At 41.4% G+C, this 20,173-nt stretch overlaps 1 protein-coding gene across 1 annotated transcript in view; it reads left to right on the top strand.

Annotated features, from left to right (window-relative positions):
* The window catches only part of LOC128660487 (mucin-12), a 770,239-nt gene that overhangs the window by 733,496 nt on the left and 16,570 nt on the right, over window positions 1-20,173 (top strand). Inside the window, exon 38 of the mRNA XM_053714362.1 lies at window positions 1,969-2,283. Within this exon, the coding sequence (XP_053570337.1) occupies window positions 1,969-2,283 (315 nt within the window). The remainder of the gene's footprint in view (window positions 1-1,968; window positions 2,284-20,173) is intronic.

The raw sequence follows: 20,173 nt of genomic DNA, 5'->3' as shown, positions 1-20,173 counted from the left end.
TAAAACTTGATGGCATGGAAATTGAGTGCTTAGTTCTGAGACATAGAAGTTTTCTCAGAAAGCCTGTCTCTAGGAAAGTTTATCACAATGTTTGGAAAATTTACATTTAATGGTCTATAGATCATAATTTTCCTGGCATTCTATTAGAATCCCTTGTATTCTTCAGTTTTTGGTTTAGATAAGGATTTATCTGCCAGTTCCCTGAAAGGGCAGATATCTGCTCTTTAATTTTTTGTTTCACAGGAAGATTACTAGTCTTCCTGATGCTCCTTGTTTTGCTCAGGCCCTGGTCCGAATTAAACCTGTTATCAAGCCTATTTCTCCTCTTTGGAGTCTTTACCTAGTGTTAAAGGTTTTGAAGCCTCTTCCTTTTGAGCTTATGCATAAAATGGACATTAAACTACTTTCTTGGAAAGTGTTGTTTCTTTTAGCCTTCTCTTCAGCCAGAAGAGTTTCTGTATTGCCTGCTCTCTCTTTTGAGTCACCTTATCTGATTTCTTCAGGATAAGGATATTTTGCGGACTACATTTCAATTTTTGCCTGAGGTTGTTCCTACGTACAATATTGACAAAGTGGTTGTTCCTCCTTCTTTGTGTCCTAATCGTAAATATGCTTCCGAAAGATCTTTGAATTTTCTGGATATTAGGGCATTTAAATATTATGTTGATGCTACTAAGAATTTCAGACAAACTTCTAGGCTGTTTATTATTTTTTCTGGGCCTACGAAAGGCAAGAACGCCTCTACTGTTTCTTTAGCCTCTTGGCTGAAAGTTTTAATTCACAGAGCTTATTTGGAGGCAGGTCAGCTTCCGCCATAGGGAATTAAGGCTCAATCTACTAGGTCAATTGCCACTTCTTGAGTTTTCAAGAATGAAGCTTCAGCTGATCACAATTGCAAAGCAGCCACTTGGTCTTCTTTGCATTCCTTTTCTATCTTTTACCATTTTAAAAATGTTTTAAAATGTTTTTGCTTCCTCTGGAGTAGCCTTTGGTAGAAAGCTCCTTCAGGCAATTGCCTCAGATTGATGAGTATGCCTGTTTCTTGTTTACATTATAAAGATCTTTTTCTTTTGGATTGTGGATTTATTTTCTCAGTGAAAAAAGTTGTTTTTTCAATCCCTCCCTTTATGGTTACTCGTGGACTTCCACAGCTTGGGTATTAGTTCCCATATGTAACGGATCTTGGACTCTTGCCATCATGAAAGAAATGAATTGATCAGGTAAGCATAAATTATGTTTTTGTTTCAAAGCCTCAAAACAAGTATCATTTAGCATGTGTATATACATTATATAATTTAGCCCTTGTTGTTAGGATGGTACTAAGGTTTAATTTTTAAAATTGCTTGTTTATGCAACACCTGTTTTTTGTTGATTTTTTCACAGCTTATCATGTGTTTCCTGTTATACTATGGGTCAGTTTGCAGATGGAGCCCAAAAAATATTGCATTCGCTAAAGCGATATTTGCGCTCAATTTTTTAATACCAGCACACGCAAATGTGCGCTGGTATTACGAGTTAGGTGCAATGTGAACGCGACCTCATGTTCGCATTGCACGGAAGCATTCTTATGAGAGCGCGCTTCCATAGGCTCCAATGGGAGCCTCATTCTCATGCTTTCAGACACACGGCAGAGAACCTAGCACAGCGAAGCAAATAAATACACACAGTTCCCATAGACTGCAATGTAAAGGCACTTTTCAGTGCCGTTTTTTTTCCCCTAACACCCCACACCTGCCACATTTAAGACCATAAAACTGCTTCATACAGTTTTCTATAAACAAATTAAAGATGCTGTTGTTTTTTGTGTTTTTTTGTTTTTTTTTAAATAATGGAAACAAACTTCGTATAAAAAATAATAAATCAGATGTAGTTTAGCCTTTGGAATTTGTATGGCTATCATTTTCATGAATTACATTCGTAATGCAATTTTTGGTGTTGCTAATTTTGTTTTACATCTTTTTTCGCAAGAACCCACATTCAAATCCAATCAAAGACAGGACCATCATGATGTTCAAATTGTAGGAAAGTCTCAAGCAGTCACTCCAGATTCCAAGCCATGTGAAGACCAAGTCTCTAAATCAATTTCCGTTTCCTGCTCCATGGCCGTTAAGGAAGAAACGGTTAATATTATGTTAGTTGAAAGGCCGATTGCACCTTCAGCGTGTGCAAGGTCACCAAGCCATAATGTGCCTGTAATCGGTTTAGGTTGTAAAGATAATCTGAGCATTTCAGAGATGATTGCTGAGGCCACTAAAGCAGCAGCTACAAAGCCTTTTCTTAAAGGTAAGTCTGTGAAATCATTTATGTATTTCTCTATAGGTGTGATCCTTCTGTATGGCTGTTGAAATAGACTAGAAAGTAGTCAGAAAGGATTAGTCATTTGGTGCTTTTATTTTTTTATTTATGTTTGAGATTGAGAAAATAGATTGTAAAAATAGTGAGAATTAAAGGCAAATATAGCATACATTACACAAAGCAGGTGGTGCATAATATACAGAGACTGTTTTGCCCCATTTTTAGAAGCACTGTTTATACTCCCTAAAATATTTTAACTTTTTGATTTTGCAACAAACTATCAGGTAGATTACGAGTTGTGCGTTCGTGTTTTAACGCTGAAAAAATGGCTATTTCAGCGTTAAAACAGCAACGCAGCCATTACGAGTCTTGTTGGTATAGCTGTACCGCATACCTTTTAGCCTGTAACGCAATGTCAGTCCCGCACTCGTAAAAATGAAGTTTTTTCATTTCATATGGGAATAGCACTGTGATTACGAGTTTTGCGATGAAGCTATAAAGCTTGCATTACACCCTATAACGACAAGATCCGTACCACCATCTGAGTGCAGTAGTTATGAGTTTTACACAAGAAAACTGTTACACAAAACTCAGAACTAAAGTGTTACAAAGTACACCAACACCCATAAACTACCTATTAACCACTAAACCGAGGCTCTCCCGCATCACGAACACTATTTAAATATTAATAACCCCTAATCCGCCCATATTGCCCCCACTATATTAAAGTTATTAACCCCTATTCCGCCGCTCCTATAATAAACCTATTAACCCCTAAACCGAAAGCCCCCCACATCGCAATAAACTAATTTAAACTAGTAACCCCAAAACCTAACGCTTCACTAACTTTGTATTAAAATTACAATTTCCCTATCTTCAATTAAAACTTACTTGTCAAATTAAAAAAAATAAGTTTAAACTAAGAATTAAACTAATATAACTATTAAACCAAAATGAAACTAACTACCAATTAAAGAAAACTAAAATACACATTAAAAAAATCCTAACACTACTATAAAAATTACAAAGTATCTAATTACAAAAAATAAAAAATACTAAATTACAAAACTTAACAAACAAATTACGAAAAATAACAAACGAAATTATCAAAAATAAAAAAGAATTACACCTAATCTAATAGCCCTATAAAAATAAAAAAGCCCACCCAAAATAAAAAAAGCCTAGCCTACAATAAACTACCAATAGTCCTTAAAAGGGCCTTTTGTAGGGCATTGCCCTGCAAAAAAAAATACAAAGGCCCCCACTACAGTAAAACCGACCACCCAACCAACCCCTTAAAATAAAAAAACCTAACTCTAACAAAGACCTGTTAAAAAAAAAAAAAAAAACACACCCCAAAATAAAAAAAGCCTAGCCTACAATAAACTACCAATAGCCCTTAAAAGGGCCTTTTGTAGGGCATTGCCCTGCAAAAAAAAAATACAAAGGCCCCCACTACAGTAAAACCGACCACCCAACCAACCCCTTAAAATAAAAAAACCTAACTCTAACAAAGACCTGTTAAAAAAAAAAAAAAAACACACCCCAAAATAAAAAAATTAAATCTATAATAAACTACCAAGGGCCCTTAAAATTGCCTTTTGTAGGCCCTTAAAAGAGCCTTTTGTAGGGCATTGACCTAAGTTAAACATCTCTTTTACCTGTAAAAAAAATACAAAGACCCACCCCAACAGTAAAACCCACCTCCCAACCAACCCCCCAAAATAGAAAACCTAACTCTATAAAAACCTAAGCTACCCATTGTCCTGAAAATGGCATTTGTATGAGCATTGCCCTTAAAAGGGCATTTATCTCTTTTACATTGCCCTAAAAAGGGCATTTAGCTCTTTTAAGAAAAGCCCAAACCCTAAACTAAAAAAAAAACACCCAAAAAAAATCCTAACACTAACCCCGAAGATCCACTTACAGTTTCTGAAGTCCGGACATCCAGGCAGTGAGAAGTCTTCATCCAGGCGGCATCCTCTATCTTCATCCCGGCGGCATCTTCTATCTTCATACGGCGGAGCGGGTCCATACCTGAAGACATCCAGCGCGGAGCATCCTCTTCAGACGGTCGCCACTGTATACTGAATCTTTAATGCAAGAGACCCTTTTCAAAATGGCGTCCCTTGCATTCCTATTGGCTGATTTGATTTTGGAAATTCAAATCAGCCAATAGGATGAGAGCTACTGAAATTCTATTGGCTCATTTTGGGGTTGTTGTTTTATTAAAACAGGGTATTAGAATAGGAATAATGTTTATTATTTTGGATAATTAGTTTATTTTGTGTATTTTTTTTTTTTGGGGGGGGTGGTTTTTTTTTTTGGTTAGGGTTTGGGCATTTCTTAAAAGAGCTGAATGCCCTTTTAAGGGCAATGCCTATACAAATGCCCTTTTCAGGGCAATGGGTAGCTTAGGTTTTTTTAGAGTTAGGTTTTCTATTTTGGGGGTTGGTTGGGAGGTGGGTTTTACTGTTGGGGTGGGTCTTTGTATTTTCTTCTATAAAGGTAAGACGAGTCCACGGATTCATCCTTTACTTGTGGGATATTATCCTTCCCTACAGGAAGTGGCAAAGAGCACCACAGCAGAGCTGTCTATATAGCTCCTCCCTTAGCTCCACCCCCTCCCAGTCATTCTCTTTGCCTCTCTAAGTACTAGGAAGGGTAAAGTGAAAGAGGTGATAAAATATTAGTTTTTTAATTTCTTCAAGCAAGAGTTTGTTATTTTAAATGGTACCGGTGTGTACTATTTACTCTAAGGCAACAGATGGATGAAGACTGCTGCCTGGAGGATGATGATCTTAGCATTTGTAACTAAGGTCCATTGCTGTTCCCACAGAGGCTGAGGAGTACAGGAAACTTCAGTGTGAAGAACGGTTTCATGCTATGCAGCAATGAGGTATGTTTAGTCATATTTTTCTGGAGAGACTGTGTATTTCAGAAATGCTGACATTATACCCAGGAGGGTAAAGGTAAGCAGTAATCCTACAGCTAAAAGAAGGGCATTACTTAGCTTGCATAGGGGGCCAATTACTAATATGGTTGACACTGAGGCAAATGTTTGTGAGCAAAGTTTTTTTATTTGGGAGTGCTTTAACGTTTTTGTGGGCAATAAACGTTTTGGGCAACTTTATTAAGGGCACACATGGCTTAATTTTCGGGTCTTAGAACCCACATGGCTAGTTATAACCGCTCTGGTGCGGTTCTTTAAGGCTGAGGAAACATCAAGTGAGATGGGCGGGGCCTATTTTCGCGCCTCAGATGCGCAGTTAGTTTTGTCAGTAAACAGCAAGCTCTAACTCCTGAGGGCCCTGGTGTATGTTTTGGGCCAAATCAAAGCTTTTACCCCACACTTTCGATCCTTGAGGGCAGGTAGGGCCACAGCAGGGCTGTGGCAAGGTGCTGGGAGTGTTTTTTTCCGGATCTGGGCCTATTTTCGATCCGGTTTGGAAGTTATGGGGTTAATTGTTAAAAAAAATTGTTGTGCAATCTTAACTACCTATAGTGTGTCTACATACAAAATTTTGAAAAAAATGGTGCATGTTTAGGCTGTTTTGCAGAACGTGTATGCTTTTTTTCTCTTAAAGGCGCAGTACCGTTTTTTTAAGATTATTTTTTTCACTAGATAAAGTGTTTTCATGCTTGTTTGTAGTCATTACTAGCCTGTTCAACATGTCTGACATTGCGGAAAGTCAATTTTCAATATGTTTAGAAGCCATTGTGGAACCTCCACTTAGAATGTGTACCTCATGCACTGAAAGGTCAATAAATTGTAAAGAACATATTTTAGCTACTAAAAGTATGTCGCAGGATGATTCTCAGTCAGAAGAGAATCAGGTTATGCCATCTAATTCTCCCCAAGTGTCACAACCATTAACGCCCGCACAAGTGACACCAAGTACTTCTAGTGCGTCTAATTCTTTTACCCTGCAAGATATGGCCGCAGTTATGAATGCTACCCTCACAGAGATTTTATCTAAGCTACCTGGGTTGCAGGGGAAGCGCAGCAGGTCTGATGTGAGAACAAATGCTGGGACCTCTGACGCTTTATTAGCCATATCCGATGTACCCTCACAATGTTCTGAAGTGAGGGATTTGCTGGCTGAGGGAGAGATTTCTGACTTAGGAAATATGTTCCCTCAGACAGATTCAGATATGACGGCTTTTAAATTTAAACTAGAACACCTCCGCTTATTGCTCAGGGAGGTTTTAGCGACTCTGGATGATTGTGACCCTATTGTAGTTCCAGAGAAATTGTGTAAAATGGACAGATTCCTAGAGGTTCCTGCCTACGCTGATGTTTTTCCGGTCCCTAAGAGGATTTCGGAAATTATTACTAAGGAGTGGGATAGACCAAGTATTCCGTTTGCTCCCCCTCCTACTTTTAAGAAAATGTTTCCCATATCAGACGCCGTGCGGGACTCGTGGCAGACGGTTCCTAAGGTGGAGGGAGCTATTTCTATCCTGGCTAAGCGTACAACTATACCTATTGAGGACAGTTGTGCTTTCAAAGATCCTATGGATAAAAAATTAGAGGGTTTTCTGAAGAAAATATTTGTTCATCAAGGTTTTCTTCTCCAACCTATAGCGTGCATTGTTCCTGTAACTACTGCAGCGTCCTTTTGGTTCGAGGCCCTGGAAGAGGCTCTTCAGGTTGAGACTCCATTAGAGGATATTCTGGATAGAATTAAGGCTCTCAAGCTAGCTAATTCTTTCATTACAGATGCCGCTTTTCAATTGGCTAAATTAGCGGCGAAGAATTCAGGTTTTGCCATTTTAGCGCATAGAGCGTTATGGCTTAAGTCCTGGTCTGCTGATGTGTCATCAAAAGCTAAGCTTTTAGCCATCCCTTTCAAGGGTAAGACCCTATTCGGGCCTGAACTGAAAGAGATCATTTCAGACATCACTGGAGGGAAAGGCTATGCCCTTCCTCAGGATAAGACGAATAAGATGAGGACCAAACAAAATAATTTTCGTTCCTTTCGAAACTTCAAAGGTGGTCCCTCTTCCTCTTCCCCTGCTGCAAAGCAAGAGGGGAATCTTACTCAATCCAAGTCAGTCTGGAGACCTAACCAGATTTGGAACAAGGGTAAACAGGCCAAGAAGCCCGCTGCTGCCTCCAAGACAGCATGAAGGGGTAGCCCCCGATCCGGGACCGGATCTAGTAGGGGGCAGACTTTCTCTCTTCGCTCAGGCTTGGGCAAGACACGTTCAAGATTCCTGGGCTTTAGAAATAGTAACCCAGGGGTATCTTCTAGATTTCAAAGATTCTCCCCCAAGGGGGGGATTCCATCTTTCTCAATTGTCTGTAAACCAGACAAAAAGAGAGGCATTCTTACGCTGTGTTGAAGACCTATATTCCATGGGAGTGATCTGCCCAGTTCCGGAAACAGAACAGGGGCAAGGGTTCGACTCCAATCTGTTTGTGGTTCCCAAAAAAGAGGGAACCTTCAGACCAATTTTGGATCTCAAGATCCTAAACAAATTCCTAAACTCCTTCAAGATGGAGACCATTCGGACTATTTTGCCAATGATCCAGGAGGGTCAATATATGACCACCCTGGACTTAAAGGATGCGTATCTACACATTCCTATCCACAAAGATCATCACCAGTTCCTCAGGTTCGCCTTTCTGGACAAGCATTACCAGTTTGTTGCTCTTCCCTTCGGGCTGGCCACGGCTCCCACAATTTTCACAAAGGTGCTAGGGTCCCTTCTGGCGGTTCTAAGGCCGCAGGGCATAGCTGTGGCGCCTTATCCGGACGATATCTTAATCCAGGCGTCAATTTACCAACTAGCCAAGTCTCACACGGACATCTCACGGGTGGAAGGTGAACGTAAAAAAGAATTCACTTATCCCTCTCACAAGAGTTCCATTCCTGGGAACTCTGATAGATTCGGTGGACATGAAAATTTTTCTGACGGAGGTCAGGAAATCAAAGATTTTATTAATCTGCCGAGCTCTTCATTCCATTCCTCCGCCGTCAGTGGCTCAGTGTATGGAGGTAATCGGTTTAATGGTAGCGGCAATTGACATAGTTCCATTTGCTCGCTTGCATCTCAGACCACTGCAAGTTTGCATGCTCAAACAGTGGAATGGGGATTATGCAGATTTATCTCCTCAGATAAATCTGGACCAAGAGACCAGAAACTCTCTTCTTTGGTGGTTGTCACAGGATCATCTGTCCAAGGGAATGTGTTTCCGCAGGCCAGCGTAGGTCATAGTGACGACGGACGCCAGCCTATTGGGCTGGGGTGTAGTCTGGAATTCCATGAAAGCACAGGGTTTGTGGACTCAGGAGGAGACTCTCCTCCCAATCAATATTCTAGAACTGAGAGCGATATTCAACGCGCTTCAGGCGTGGCCTCAGCTGGCGTCGGCCAGATTCGTAAGATTTCAGTCGGACAATATCACGACTGTAGCATATATCAATCATCGGGGGGGAACAAAGAGTTCTCTAGCGATGATAGAGGTTACCAAAGTAATTCGATGGGCAGAGACTTACTCTTGCCATCTATCAGCAATCTATATCCCAGGAGTGGAGAACTGGGAAGCGGATTTTCTAAGTCTTCAGACTTTTCATCCGGGGGAGTGGGAACTCCATCCGGAGGTGTTTGCACAATTGATTCAGCAATGGGGCACACCAGAATTGGATCTGATGGCGTCTCGTCAGAATGCCAAACTTCCTCGTTACGGGTCCAGGGATCCTCAGGCAGTACTGATAGATGCTCTGGCAGTACCCTGGTCGTTCAACCTGGCTTATCTGTTTCCACCATTTCCTCTCCTTCCTCGTTTGATTGCCAGAATCAAACAGGAGAGAGCTTCAGTGATTTTGATAGCACCTGCGTGGCCACGCAGGACTTGGTATGCAGACCTGGTGGACATGTCATCTCTTCCACCATGGACTGAGACAGGACCTTCTGATTCAAGGTCCATTCCAGCATCCAAATCTAGTTTCTCTGCAACTGACTGCTTGGAGATTGAACGCTTGATCTTATCCAAGCGGGGGTTCTCTGAGTCGGTCATAGATACCTTGATTCAGGCTCGAAAGCCTGTCAACAGGAAAATTTATCATAAGATATGGCGTAAATATCTTTATTGGTGCAAATCCAAAGGCTACTCATGGAGTAAGATCAGGATTCCTAGGATTTTGTCTTTTCTCCAAGAAAGATTGGAGAAGGGGCTATCAGCTAGTTCCTTAAAGGGACAGATATCTGCTTTATCAATTCTACTGCACAAACGTCTGGCAGATGTTCCAGACGTTCGTCGTTCTGTCAGGCTTTAGTTAGAATCAAGCCTGTGTTTAAACCTGTTGCTCCGCCATGGAGTTTGAATTTGGTTCTTAAAGTTCTTCAAGGGGTTCCGTTTGAACCTATGCATTCCATAGATATTAAGCTTCTATCTTGGAAAGTTCTGTTTTTAGTTGCTATCTCTTCGGCTCGAAGAGTTTCTGAACTATCTGCATTGCAATGCGACTCGCCTTATCTTGTTTTCCATGCTGATAAGGTGGTTCTGCGTACCAAACCTGGATTCCTTCCTAAGGTTGTTACTAATAAGAATATTAATCAGGAAATTGTTGTTCCTTCTCTGTGTCCTAATCCTTCCTCTAAGAAGGAGCGTCTATTGCACAACTTGGACGTGGTTCGTGCTTTAAGGTTTTACTTGCAAGCGACCAAAGATTTTCGTCAAACATCTTCTTTGTTTGTTGTCTATTCTGGAAAACGTAGAGGTCAAAAAGCTACGGCTACCTCTCTTGCCTTTTGGCTAAAAAGCATCATCCGTTTGGCATACGAGACTGCTGGACAGCAGCCTCCTGAAAGAATTACAGCTCACTCTACTAGAGCGGTGGCTTCCACATGGGATTTTAAAAATTATGCTTCTGTTGAACAGATTTGTAAGGCTGCGACTTGGTCTTCGCTTCATACCTTTTCCAAATTTTACAAATTTGATACCTTTGCTTCTTCGGAGGCTGTTTTTGGGAGAAAAGTTCTTCAAGCAGTGGTGCCTTCTGTTTAACCATCTGTCTTGTCCCTCCCGTTCATCCGTGTCCTGTAGCTTTGGTATTGTATCCCACATGTAAAGGATGAATCCGTGGACTCGTCTTACCTTTATAGAAGAAAACTAAATTTATGCTTACCTGATAAATTGATTTCTTCTATGGTAAGACGAGTCCACGGCCCGCCCTGTCATTTTAAGACAGATTATATTTTTTTATTTAAACTCAGTCATCTCTGCACCTTGTAGTTTCTCCTTTTTCTTCCTGTACCTTCGGTCGAATGGCTGGGGGGTGGAGCTAAGGGAGGAGCTATATAGACAGCTCTGCTGTGGTGCTCTTTGCCACTTCATGTAGGGAAGGATAATAACCCACAAGTAAAGGATGAATCCGTGGACTCGTCTTACCATAGAAGAAATCAATTTATCAGGTAAGCATAAATTTAGTTTTTTTACAGGTAAAAGAGATGTTTAACTTAGGTCAATGCCCTACAAAAGGCTCTTTTAAGGGCCTACAAAAGGCCATTTTAAGGGCCCTTGGTAGTTTATTATAGATTTAGGTTTTTTATTTTGGGGTGTTTTTTTTTTAACAGCGTTATAGAATAGGAATACTTTTATTGTTTTGTATAATTTAGTTTGTTATTTTTTGTAATGGTAGGTTTTTTTATTTTTTTAGTAATTTTAGTGTTTTTTATTTTTTGTAATGGTAGGTTTTTATTTTTGTAATGGTAGGTTTTAGTGTAAGGCAGCTTAAGTTTTATTTCACAGGTAAGTTTTTATTTATATTAACTAGGTAGTTAGTAAATAGTTAATAACTATTTATTAACTAAATCTACCTAGTTGAAATAAATACAAACTTGCCTGTGAAATAATTTACTTACCGGTAAAATAAAAATAAAACCTAAGCTAGCTATAATATAACTATTCGTTATATTGTAGCTAGCTTAGGTTTTATTTCACAGTTCAAGTTTGTTTTTAGTTTTAAATAGGTACTATTTAGTTAATAAGTAACTTTAATTTAGCTTTATTTTAATTATGTTGAAGTTGGGAGGGTTAGGTTTAGGGTTAGGGGTTAATATAGTTTAATTTAGGTTGTTGCGATGTGGGGGGCTGGTGGTTTAGGGGTTATTAGGTTTATTTAGTGGTATTGATGTGGGAGGCCAGAGGTTTAGGGGTTAATAACTTTATTTAGTGGCAGCGATTGCGGATGTTGGGGGTGCAGGTGAATAGGGGTTAATAACTTTAGTATAGTGGCTGCGATATCGGGAGCGGCAGATTAGGGGTAATTAGATTTATTTTGGTGGCTGCGATATCGGGAGCGGCACATTAGGGGTTAATAACATGTTGGTGGCGGCGATGTTGGGGACAACAGATTAGGGGTGTTTAGACGTGGAGTTTATGTTAGGGTGTCAAGTTTAAACGCAACTCTTTTATCCCCATAGACATCAATGGGGCTGCGTTACGGAGCTTTTCATTCCACGTTCGCAGGTTTAGGTTTTTTTTCTAACCTTCTCTCCCCATTGATGTCTATGGGGAAAGTGTGCACGAGCACGTCAAAGCAGCGATTGTATTTTGTGCGGTATGGAACTCAACGCAACCATATCACACGCACAATGCGGCTTTTTCAAAACTCGTAATGGCAGCGCTATGGAGGGTGAAATAACGCAACTTTTGTTGCGTTCGTTAACTACCCTCTATAGCTCAAAACTCGTAATCTAGCTGTATGTTATTACTTAGAGCAGGGTTTTTCAGTTCCAGTTCTCAGGGCCTCTTAACAAGCCAGATTTCTTTCCTATGACATGAAGAGTCCACAACGTCATTTCAGTTACTAGTGGGATATTCACTCCTGGCCAGCAGGAGGAGGCAAAAAGCACCCCAGCAAAGCTGTTAAGTGTCACTTCCCTTAGTCATTCTCTTTGCCTCTGTCAATGGAGCATGTGTGAAGTTGGTGTCTGAAGATATTTAATCCTTTTAGGGGTACTTTTCCCTGCAAGCAAGGATTGGGGTCAAGCTGTGTCCATGTCAATCTCTTTAGTAAGAGTAATGGTGGCTTTTAGCAGTTAGAAGATGGCAAAGGGGTCTTTGCTTAACTTCTAACATTATTGCTACCCCTATTACAGAAAGCCAGGGTTGGCTACTCTGTCTATTCTTTTCTACAGGGGTTTAGCTGTGTCCATGTTAATCTCTTTAGTAAGAGTAGTGGTGGCTTTTACCAGTTAGAAAGTGGTGAGGTGGTCCTTGCTTTGTTTCTAATATAGTTGCTACCCTAGTTATAGAAAGCCAGAGTTGGTTACTCTGTTCTCTCTTTTTCTACAGGTCTCTGATAGGAGTATGTGTCCTTTCATGCCTTGTGAGCTGTCTTCCTGTCCGACAGCTGAATTTGCAGGTAAGTGCTTTTGTCTTCTAGGTCTTGGAGACTTGCACTTGGAAATATTTTTTTCTGCAATATTTCTTTTGGGACATAATCCTTTATGCAGGCACTTAATGTATGTGCTTAATGTATGTGAGGAGACTAAGGGGTTAATGTCTTCCCTTACTGTTTACGGGGCTGTACCTCTGGGGCTGAAAGATGTCTTTATTTTCTCCAACATAGGTGTGTCCGGTCCACGGCGTCATCCTTACTTGTGGGATATTCTCTTCCCCAACAGGAAATGGCAAAGAGCCCAGCAAAGCTGGTCACATGATCCCTCCTAGGCTCCGCCTACCCCAGTCATTCTCTTTGCCGTTGTACAGGCAACATCTCCACGGAGATGGCTTAGAGTTTTTTAGTGTTTAACTGTAGTTTTTATTATTCAATCAAGAGTTTGTTATTTTAAAATAGTGCTGGTATGTACTATTTACTCAGAAACAGAAAAGAGATGAAGATTTCTGTTTGTATGAGGAAAATGATTTTAGCACCGTAACTAAAATCCATGGCTGTTCCACACAGGACTGTTGAGAGCAATTAACTTCAGTTGGGGGAACAGTGTGCAGTCTCTTACTGCTTGAGGTATGACACATTCTAACAAGACGATGTAATGCTGGAAGCTGTCATTTTCCCTATGGGATCCGGTAAGCCATGTTTATTAAGATAGTAAATAAGGGCTTCACAAGGGCTTATTAAGACTGTAGACTTTTTCTGGGCTAAATCGATTCATTATTAACACATATTTAGCCTTGAGGAATCATTTATTCTGGGTATTTTGATATGATTATATCGGCAGGCACTGTTTTTGACACCTTATTCTTTAGGGGCTTTCCCTAATCATAGTCAGAGCCTCATTTTCGCGCCGGTATGGCGCACTTGTTTTTGAGGACAGCATGGCATGCAGCTGCATGTGTGTGGAGCTCTGATACATAGAAAAGTCTTTCTGAAGGCATCATTTGGTATCGTATTCCCCTTTGGGCTTGGTTGGGTCTCAGCAAAGCAGATTCCAGGGACTGTAAAGGGGTTAAATATAAAAACGGCTCCGGTTCCGTTATTTTAAGGGTTAAAGCTTCCAAATTTGGTGTGCAATACTTTTAAGGCTTTAAGACACTGTGGTGAAATTTTGGTGAATTTTGAACAATTCCTTCATACTTTTTCGCAATTGCAGTAATAAAGTGTGTTTAGTTTAAAATTTAAAGTGACAGTAACGGTTTTATTTTAAGACGTTTTTTGTGCTTTGTTATCAAGTTTATGCCTGTTTAACATGTCTGAACTACCAGATAGATTGTGTTCTGACTGTGGGGAAACCAAGGTTCCTTCTCATTTAACTATATGTATTTTATGTCATAAAAAAATTTAGTAAAAATGATGCCCAAGATGATTCCTCAAGTGAGGGGAGTAAGCATGGTACTGCATCATCCCCTACTTCGTCTACACCAGTCTTGCCCATACAGGAGGCCCCTAGTACATCTAGTGCGCCAATACTCCTTACTATGCAACATTTAACGGCTGTAATGGATAATTCTATCAAAAACATTTTAGCCAATATGCCCACTTATCAGCGAAAGCGCGACTGCTCTGTTTTAGAAAATTCTGTAGAGCATGAGAACGCTGATGATATGGTTTCTGAAGGGCCCCTACACCAGTCTGAGGGGGCCAGGGAGGTTTTGTCTGAGGGAGAAATTTCAGATTCAGGAAACATTTCTCAACAAGCTGAACCTGATGTGATTAATTTTAAATTTAAGTTGGAACATCTCCGCGCTCTGCTTAAGGAGGTGTTATCCAATTTGGATGATTGTGATTATCTGGTCATTCCAGAACCACTATGTAAAATGGAAAAGTTCTTAGAGGCCCCGGGGCCCCCCGAAGCTTTTCCTATATCCAAGCGGGTGGCGTACATTGTTAGTAAAGAATGGGACAGGCCCGGTATACCTTTAGTACCTCCCCCCATATTTATAAAATTGTTTTCCTATAGTCGACCCCAGAAAGGACTGATGGCAGACAGTCCCCAAGGTCGAGGGGGCGGTTTCTACTCTACACAAGCGCGCCACTATACCCATAGAAGATAGTTGTGCTTTCCAAGATCCTATGGATAAAAAATTAGAAGGTCTGCTAAAGATGTTTGTTCAGCAAGGTTCCCTTCTACAACCAATTGCATGCATTGTCCCTGTCACTGCAGCCGCGTGTTTCTAGTTTGATGAGCTAGGAAAGGCGATTATTAGTAATTCTTCTTCTTATGAGGAGATTATGGACAGAATTCGTGCTCTTAAATTGGCTAATTCTTTCACCCTAGACGCCACCTTGCAATTGGCTAGGTTAGCGGCGAAAAAATTCTGGGTTTGCTATTGTGGCGCAGAGCGCTTTGGTTAAAATCTTGGGCAGCGGATGCGTCTTCCAAGAACAAATTGCTTGACATTCCTTTCAAGGGGAAAACACTCTTTGGCCCTGACTTGAAAGAGATTATCTCTGATATCACTGGGGGCAAGGGCCACGCCCTTCCTCAGGATAGGTCTTTTCAAGACCAAAAATAAACCTAAGTTTCGTCCCTTTCGCAGAAACGGATCAGCCCCAAGGGCTACGTCCTCTAAGCAGGAAGGTAATACTTCTCAAGCCAATCCAGCCTGGAGACCTATGCAAGGCTGGAACAAAGGAAAGCAGGCCAGGAAACCTGCCACTGCTACCAAGACAGCATGAAATGCGGGCCCCCGATCCGGGACCGGATCTGGTGGGGGGCAGACTCTCTCTCTTCGCTCAGGCTGGGGCAAGAGATGTTCTGGATCCTTGGGCGCTAGAAATAGTCTCCCAAGGTTATTCTCTGGAGTTCAAGGGGCTTCCTCCAAGGGGGAGGTTCCACAGGTCTCAGTTGTCTTCAGACCACATAAGAAGACAGGCATTCTTACATTGGGTAGAAGACCTGCTAAAAATGGGAGTGATTCATCCTGTTCCATTAGGAGAACAAGGGATGGGGTTCTACTCCAATCTGTTCATAGTTCCCAAAAAAGAGGGAACGTTCAGACCAATCTTAGATCTCAAGATCTTGAACAAGTTTCTCAAGGTTCCATCGTTCAAGATGGAAACCATTCGAACACTTCTTCCTTCCATCCAGGAAGGTCAATTCATGACCAAGGTGGATTTCAAGGATGCGTATCTACATATTCCTATCCACAAGGAACATCATCGGTTCCTAAGGTTTGCATTCCTGGACAAGCATTTCCAGTTCGTGGCGTTTTCTTTCGGATTAGCCACTGCTCCTAGGATTTTCTCATAGGTACTAGGGTCCCTTCTGGCGGTGCTAAGACCAAGGGGCATTGCTGTAGTACCTTACTTGGACGACATTCTGATTCGAGCGTCGTCCCTTCCTCAAGTAAAGGCTCACACGGACATTGTCCTGGCCTTTCTCAGATCTCACGGATGGAAAGTGAACGTGGAAAAGAGTTCTCTATCTCCGTCAACGAGGGTTCCCTTCTTGGGAACTATAATAGACTCCTTAGAAATGAGGATTTTTCTGACAGAAGCCAGAAAAACAAAACTTCTAGACTCTTGTCGGATACTTCATTCCGTTCCTCTTCCTTCCATAGCGCAGTGCATGGAAGTGATAGGTTTGATGGTAGCGGCAATGGACATAGTTCCTTTTGTGCGCATTCATCTAAGACCATTACAACTGTTCATGCTCAGTCAGTGGAATGGGGACTATTCAGACTTGTCTCCGAAGATACAAGTAAATCAGAGGACCAGAGACTCATTCCGTTGGTGGCTGTCCCTGGACAACCTGTCACAAGGGATGACCTTCCGCAGACCAGAGTGGGTCATTGTCACGACCGACGCCAGTCTGATGGGCTGGGGCGCGGTCTGGGGATCCCTGAAAGCTCAGGGTCTTTGGTCTCGGGTAGAATCTCTTCTACCGATAAATATTCTGGAACTGAGAGCGATATTCAATGCTCTCAAAGCTTGGCCTCAGCTAGCGAGGGCCAAGTTCATACATCAACCATCAGGGGGGAACAAGGAGTTCCCTAGCGATGGAAGAAGTGACCAAAATCATTCTATGGGCGGAGTCTCACTCCTGCCACCTGTCTGCTATCCACATCCCAGGAGTGGAAAATTGGGAAGCGGATTTTCTGAGTCGTCAGACATTGCATTCGGGGGAGTGGGAACTCCATCCGGAAATCTTTGCCCAAGTCACTCAACCGTGGGGCATTCCAGACATGGATCTGATGGCCTCTCGTCAGAACTTCAGAGTTCCTTACTACGGGTACAGATCCAGGGATCCCAAGGCGGCTCTAGTGGATGCACTAGTAGCACCTTGGACCTTCAAACTAGCTTATGTGTTCCCGCCGTTTCCTCTCATCCCCAGGCTGGTAGCCAGGATCAATCAGGAGAGGGCGTCGGTGATTTTGATAGCTCCTGCGTGGCCACGCAGGACTTGGTATGCAGATCTGGTGAATATGTCATCGGCTCCACCATGGAAGCTACCTTTGAGATGAGACCTTCTTGTTCTAGGTCCGTTCGACCCACTCCAGCTGACTGCTTGGAGATTGAACGCTTGATCTTATCAAAGCGAGGGTTCTCAGATTCTGTTATTAATACTCTTGTTCAGGCCTGAAAGCCTGTAACCAGAAAAATTACCACATAATTTGATATATCTGTTGGTGTGAATCTGCAGGATTCCCTTGGGACAAGGTTAAGATTCCTAAGAGTCTATCCTTCCTTCGAGAAGGATTGGAAAAAGGATTATCTGCAAGTTCCTTGATGGGACAGATTTCTGCCTTGTCTGTGTTACTTCACAAAAAGCTGGCAGCTGTGCCAGATGTTCTAGCCTTTGTTCAGGCTCTGGTTAGAATCAAGCCTGTTTACAAAATTTTGACTCCTCCTTGGAGTCTCAACCTAGTTCTTTCAGTTCTTCAGGGGGTTCCGTTTGAACCCTTACATTCCGTTGATATTAAGTTATTATCTTGGAAAGTTTTGTTTTTGGTTGCAATTTCTTCTGCTAGAAGAGTTTCAGAATTATCTGCTCTGCAGTGTTCTTCTCCTTATCTGGTGTTCCATGCAGATAAGGTGGTTTTGCGTACTAAACCTGGTTTTCTTCCAAAAGTTGTTTCTAACAAAAACATTAACCAGGAGATAGTTGTGCCTTCTTTGTGTCCTAATCCAGTTTCAAAGAAGGAACGTTTGTTGCACAACTTGGATGTAGTTCGTGCTCTCAAATTTTACTTAGCAGCTACTAAGGATTTCAGACAAACTTTGTCTTTGTTTGTTGTTTATTCTGGTAAACGGAGAGGTCAAAAAGCAACTTCTACCTCTCTCTCCTTCTGGATTAAAAGCATTATCCGATTGGCTTATGAGACTGCCGGACGGCAGCCTCCTGAAAGAATCACAGCTCACTCCACTAGGGCTGTGGCTTCCACATGGGCCTTCAAGAACGAGGCTTCTGTTGATCAGATATGTAAGGCAGCGACTTGGTCTTCACTGCACACTTTTTCTAAATTTTACAAATTTGATACTTTTGCTTCTTCTGAGGCTATTTTTGGGAGAAAGGTTTTGCAAGCCGTGGTGCCTTCCATTTAGGTGACCTGATTTGCTCCCTCCCTTCATCCGTGTCCTAAAGCTTTGGTATTGGTTCCCACAAGTAAGGATGACGCCGTGGACCGGACACACCTATGTTGGAGAAAACAGAATTTATGTTTACCTGATAAATTACTTTCTCCAACGGTGTGTCCGGTCCACGGCCCGCCCTTGTTTTTTTAATCAGGTCTGATAATTTATTTTCTTTAACTACAGTCACCACGGTAACATATGGTTTCTCCTATGCAAATATTCCTCCTTAACGTCGGTCGAATGACTGGGGTAGGCGGAGCCTAGGAGGGATCATGTGACCAGCTTTGCTGGGCTCTTTGCCATTTCCTGTTGGGGAAGAGAATATCCCACAAGTAAGGATGACGCCGTGGACCGGACACACCGTTGGAGAAAGTAATTTATCAGGTAAACATAAATTCTGTTTTATTAGCCTACCGTTCTCAGATGTTAGAAATATATTTTTATTTGGGGATTTCGGATGTTGGGGACAACATTCACATCTCCGGTTTTCACGTGTTACTCTGAGGACTTATAAGAGACGCACGCTATTAGACTGTTGCACAGTTTCTCTTTTTGCCGGTTTATGTGACTTCCCGCTCTTCCACTTGAGATACTGAGCAGAGCGGCGTCATTCTTATGTGAGCTTTCTTCTGTGACGTCTCGTTTGACCAATTTGCAGGAATGTATTTATTTTTTATTGAAGTTGTAAATAGATAAAACAGGCAAATAATATCACAGTTCCAGAGACTAAAGAAGATCACGACAAAATATACACAATATATGTCTGAATAAATATACGATTGTTCACCCAATTATACAGATAGTAGTAAAACCTCAAGTTTTCTGTTAAGGTATACCCCCTTAAAGTATGATGTAAAGTTAAATAAAATGGTTTCCCCAAATTACAAATAGAGGTCTCTCTTGGACCCCCATAAGGGTGAAATTGGGTCTGGATGTGGAGTTGTAGGGGTGAAGACATAGTAACAGAGTGGGCCACTTTTGGACCCCAAATGGAGACTACTAACCTGTGAAATACATGCTTGAACAATATAAATATATACTGGACATATAAGTACAGCTTATCAAGCAAGTTTAGGAAACCCACTTTAGTGGAAGAGTGTGTAGATTATAACAATTAAACACCCAAGTGCCACAAAATAATTGTGTAGGGCATAGGGCCCATCTGACCAAAATTGTACAAAGGTTATAAAATCTTTTACATGAACAGTACTGGGAGCAATAAAGATAAGAAAACATTCCCAAAGGGAGTCCTAATACCAACAGCAAAAATTTAATCTGAAATAGCATTAAGAAACTCAGGCAGATATGAGGTACATAGGGGCATAGGGGTGCAGTGGTTAAATGCGTAAGTAATATTAAAGGGTGTTTTGGGAACAATCCCTAGCTGGTTAGGTCCCAGAATATGATATACTTATTACCATCCATGCTATCTTTATGAAGCAAAAAGTATAGGTAGTTACAACCAGAACCCTTTAGCATAAGATTCAAATAACTAACAGTTAAACAAGGTGTAAAATAACAGTTGAGGGTTTTCCTTAGTGACAGATACTAGGCCAGCAGGGTTTCATTAGCGCTATACCCAAGTGTAATATACTAGGAAGGCTTTGTTTACAACGTGTCATGCTCCACTACTATATACCCAACAGTTTAAGGGGGATGGGAAAGTTAAACCATAACACATAGGTACTAGACAAGACGTGATACTGTTTCTTGTGGATTGGTGAAGGTATTATTGGTAGTTATGCACCCCTTGGCTATATCTAGTACAAACCCAGCTGCACTTATGGAGAGGGGAAAACAGCTTTTATCCAGCTGTGCGTCATACACTTAGAGCTAAAGAGGGAAATTACATCTGGTGACAAATATCGCATACACATACACAATAA

This window comes from Bombina bombina, chromosome 5, assembly GCF_027579735.1.
Source record: "Bombina bombina isolate aBomBom1 chromosome 5, aBomBom1.pri, whole genome shotgun sequence".
In the NCBI taxonomy this organism is placed as follows: Eukaryota; Metazoa; Chordata; class Amphibia; order Anura; family Bombinatoridae; genus Bombina; species Bombina bombina.
Note: the sequence above shows the minus strand (reverse complement) of the source record. Positions and strands in the feature narration are given on the sequence as shown.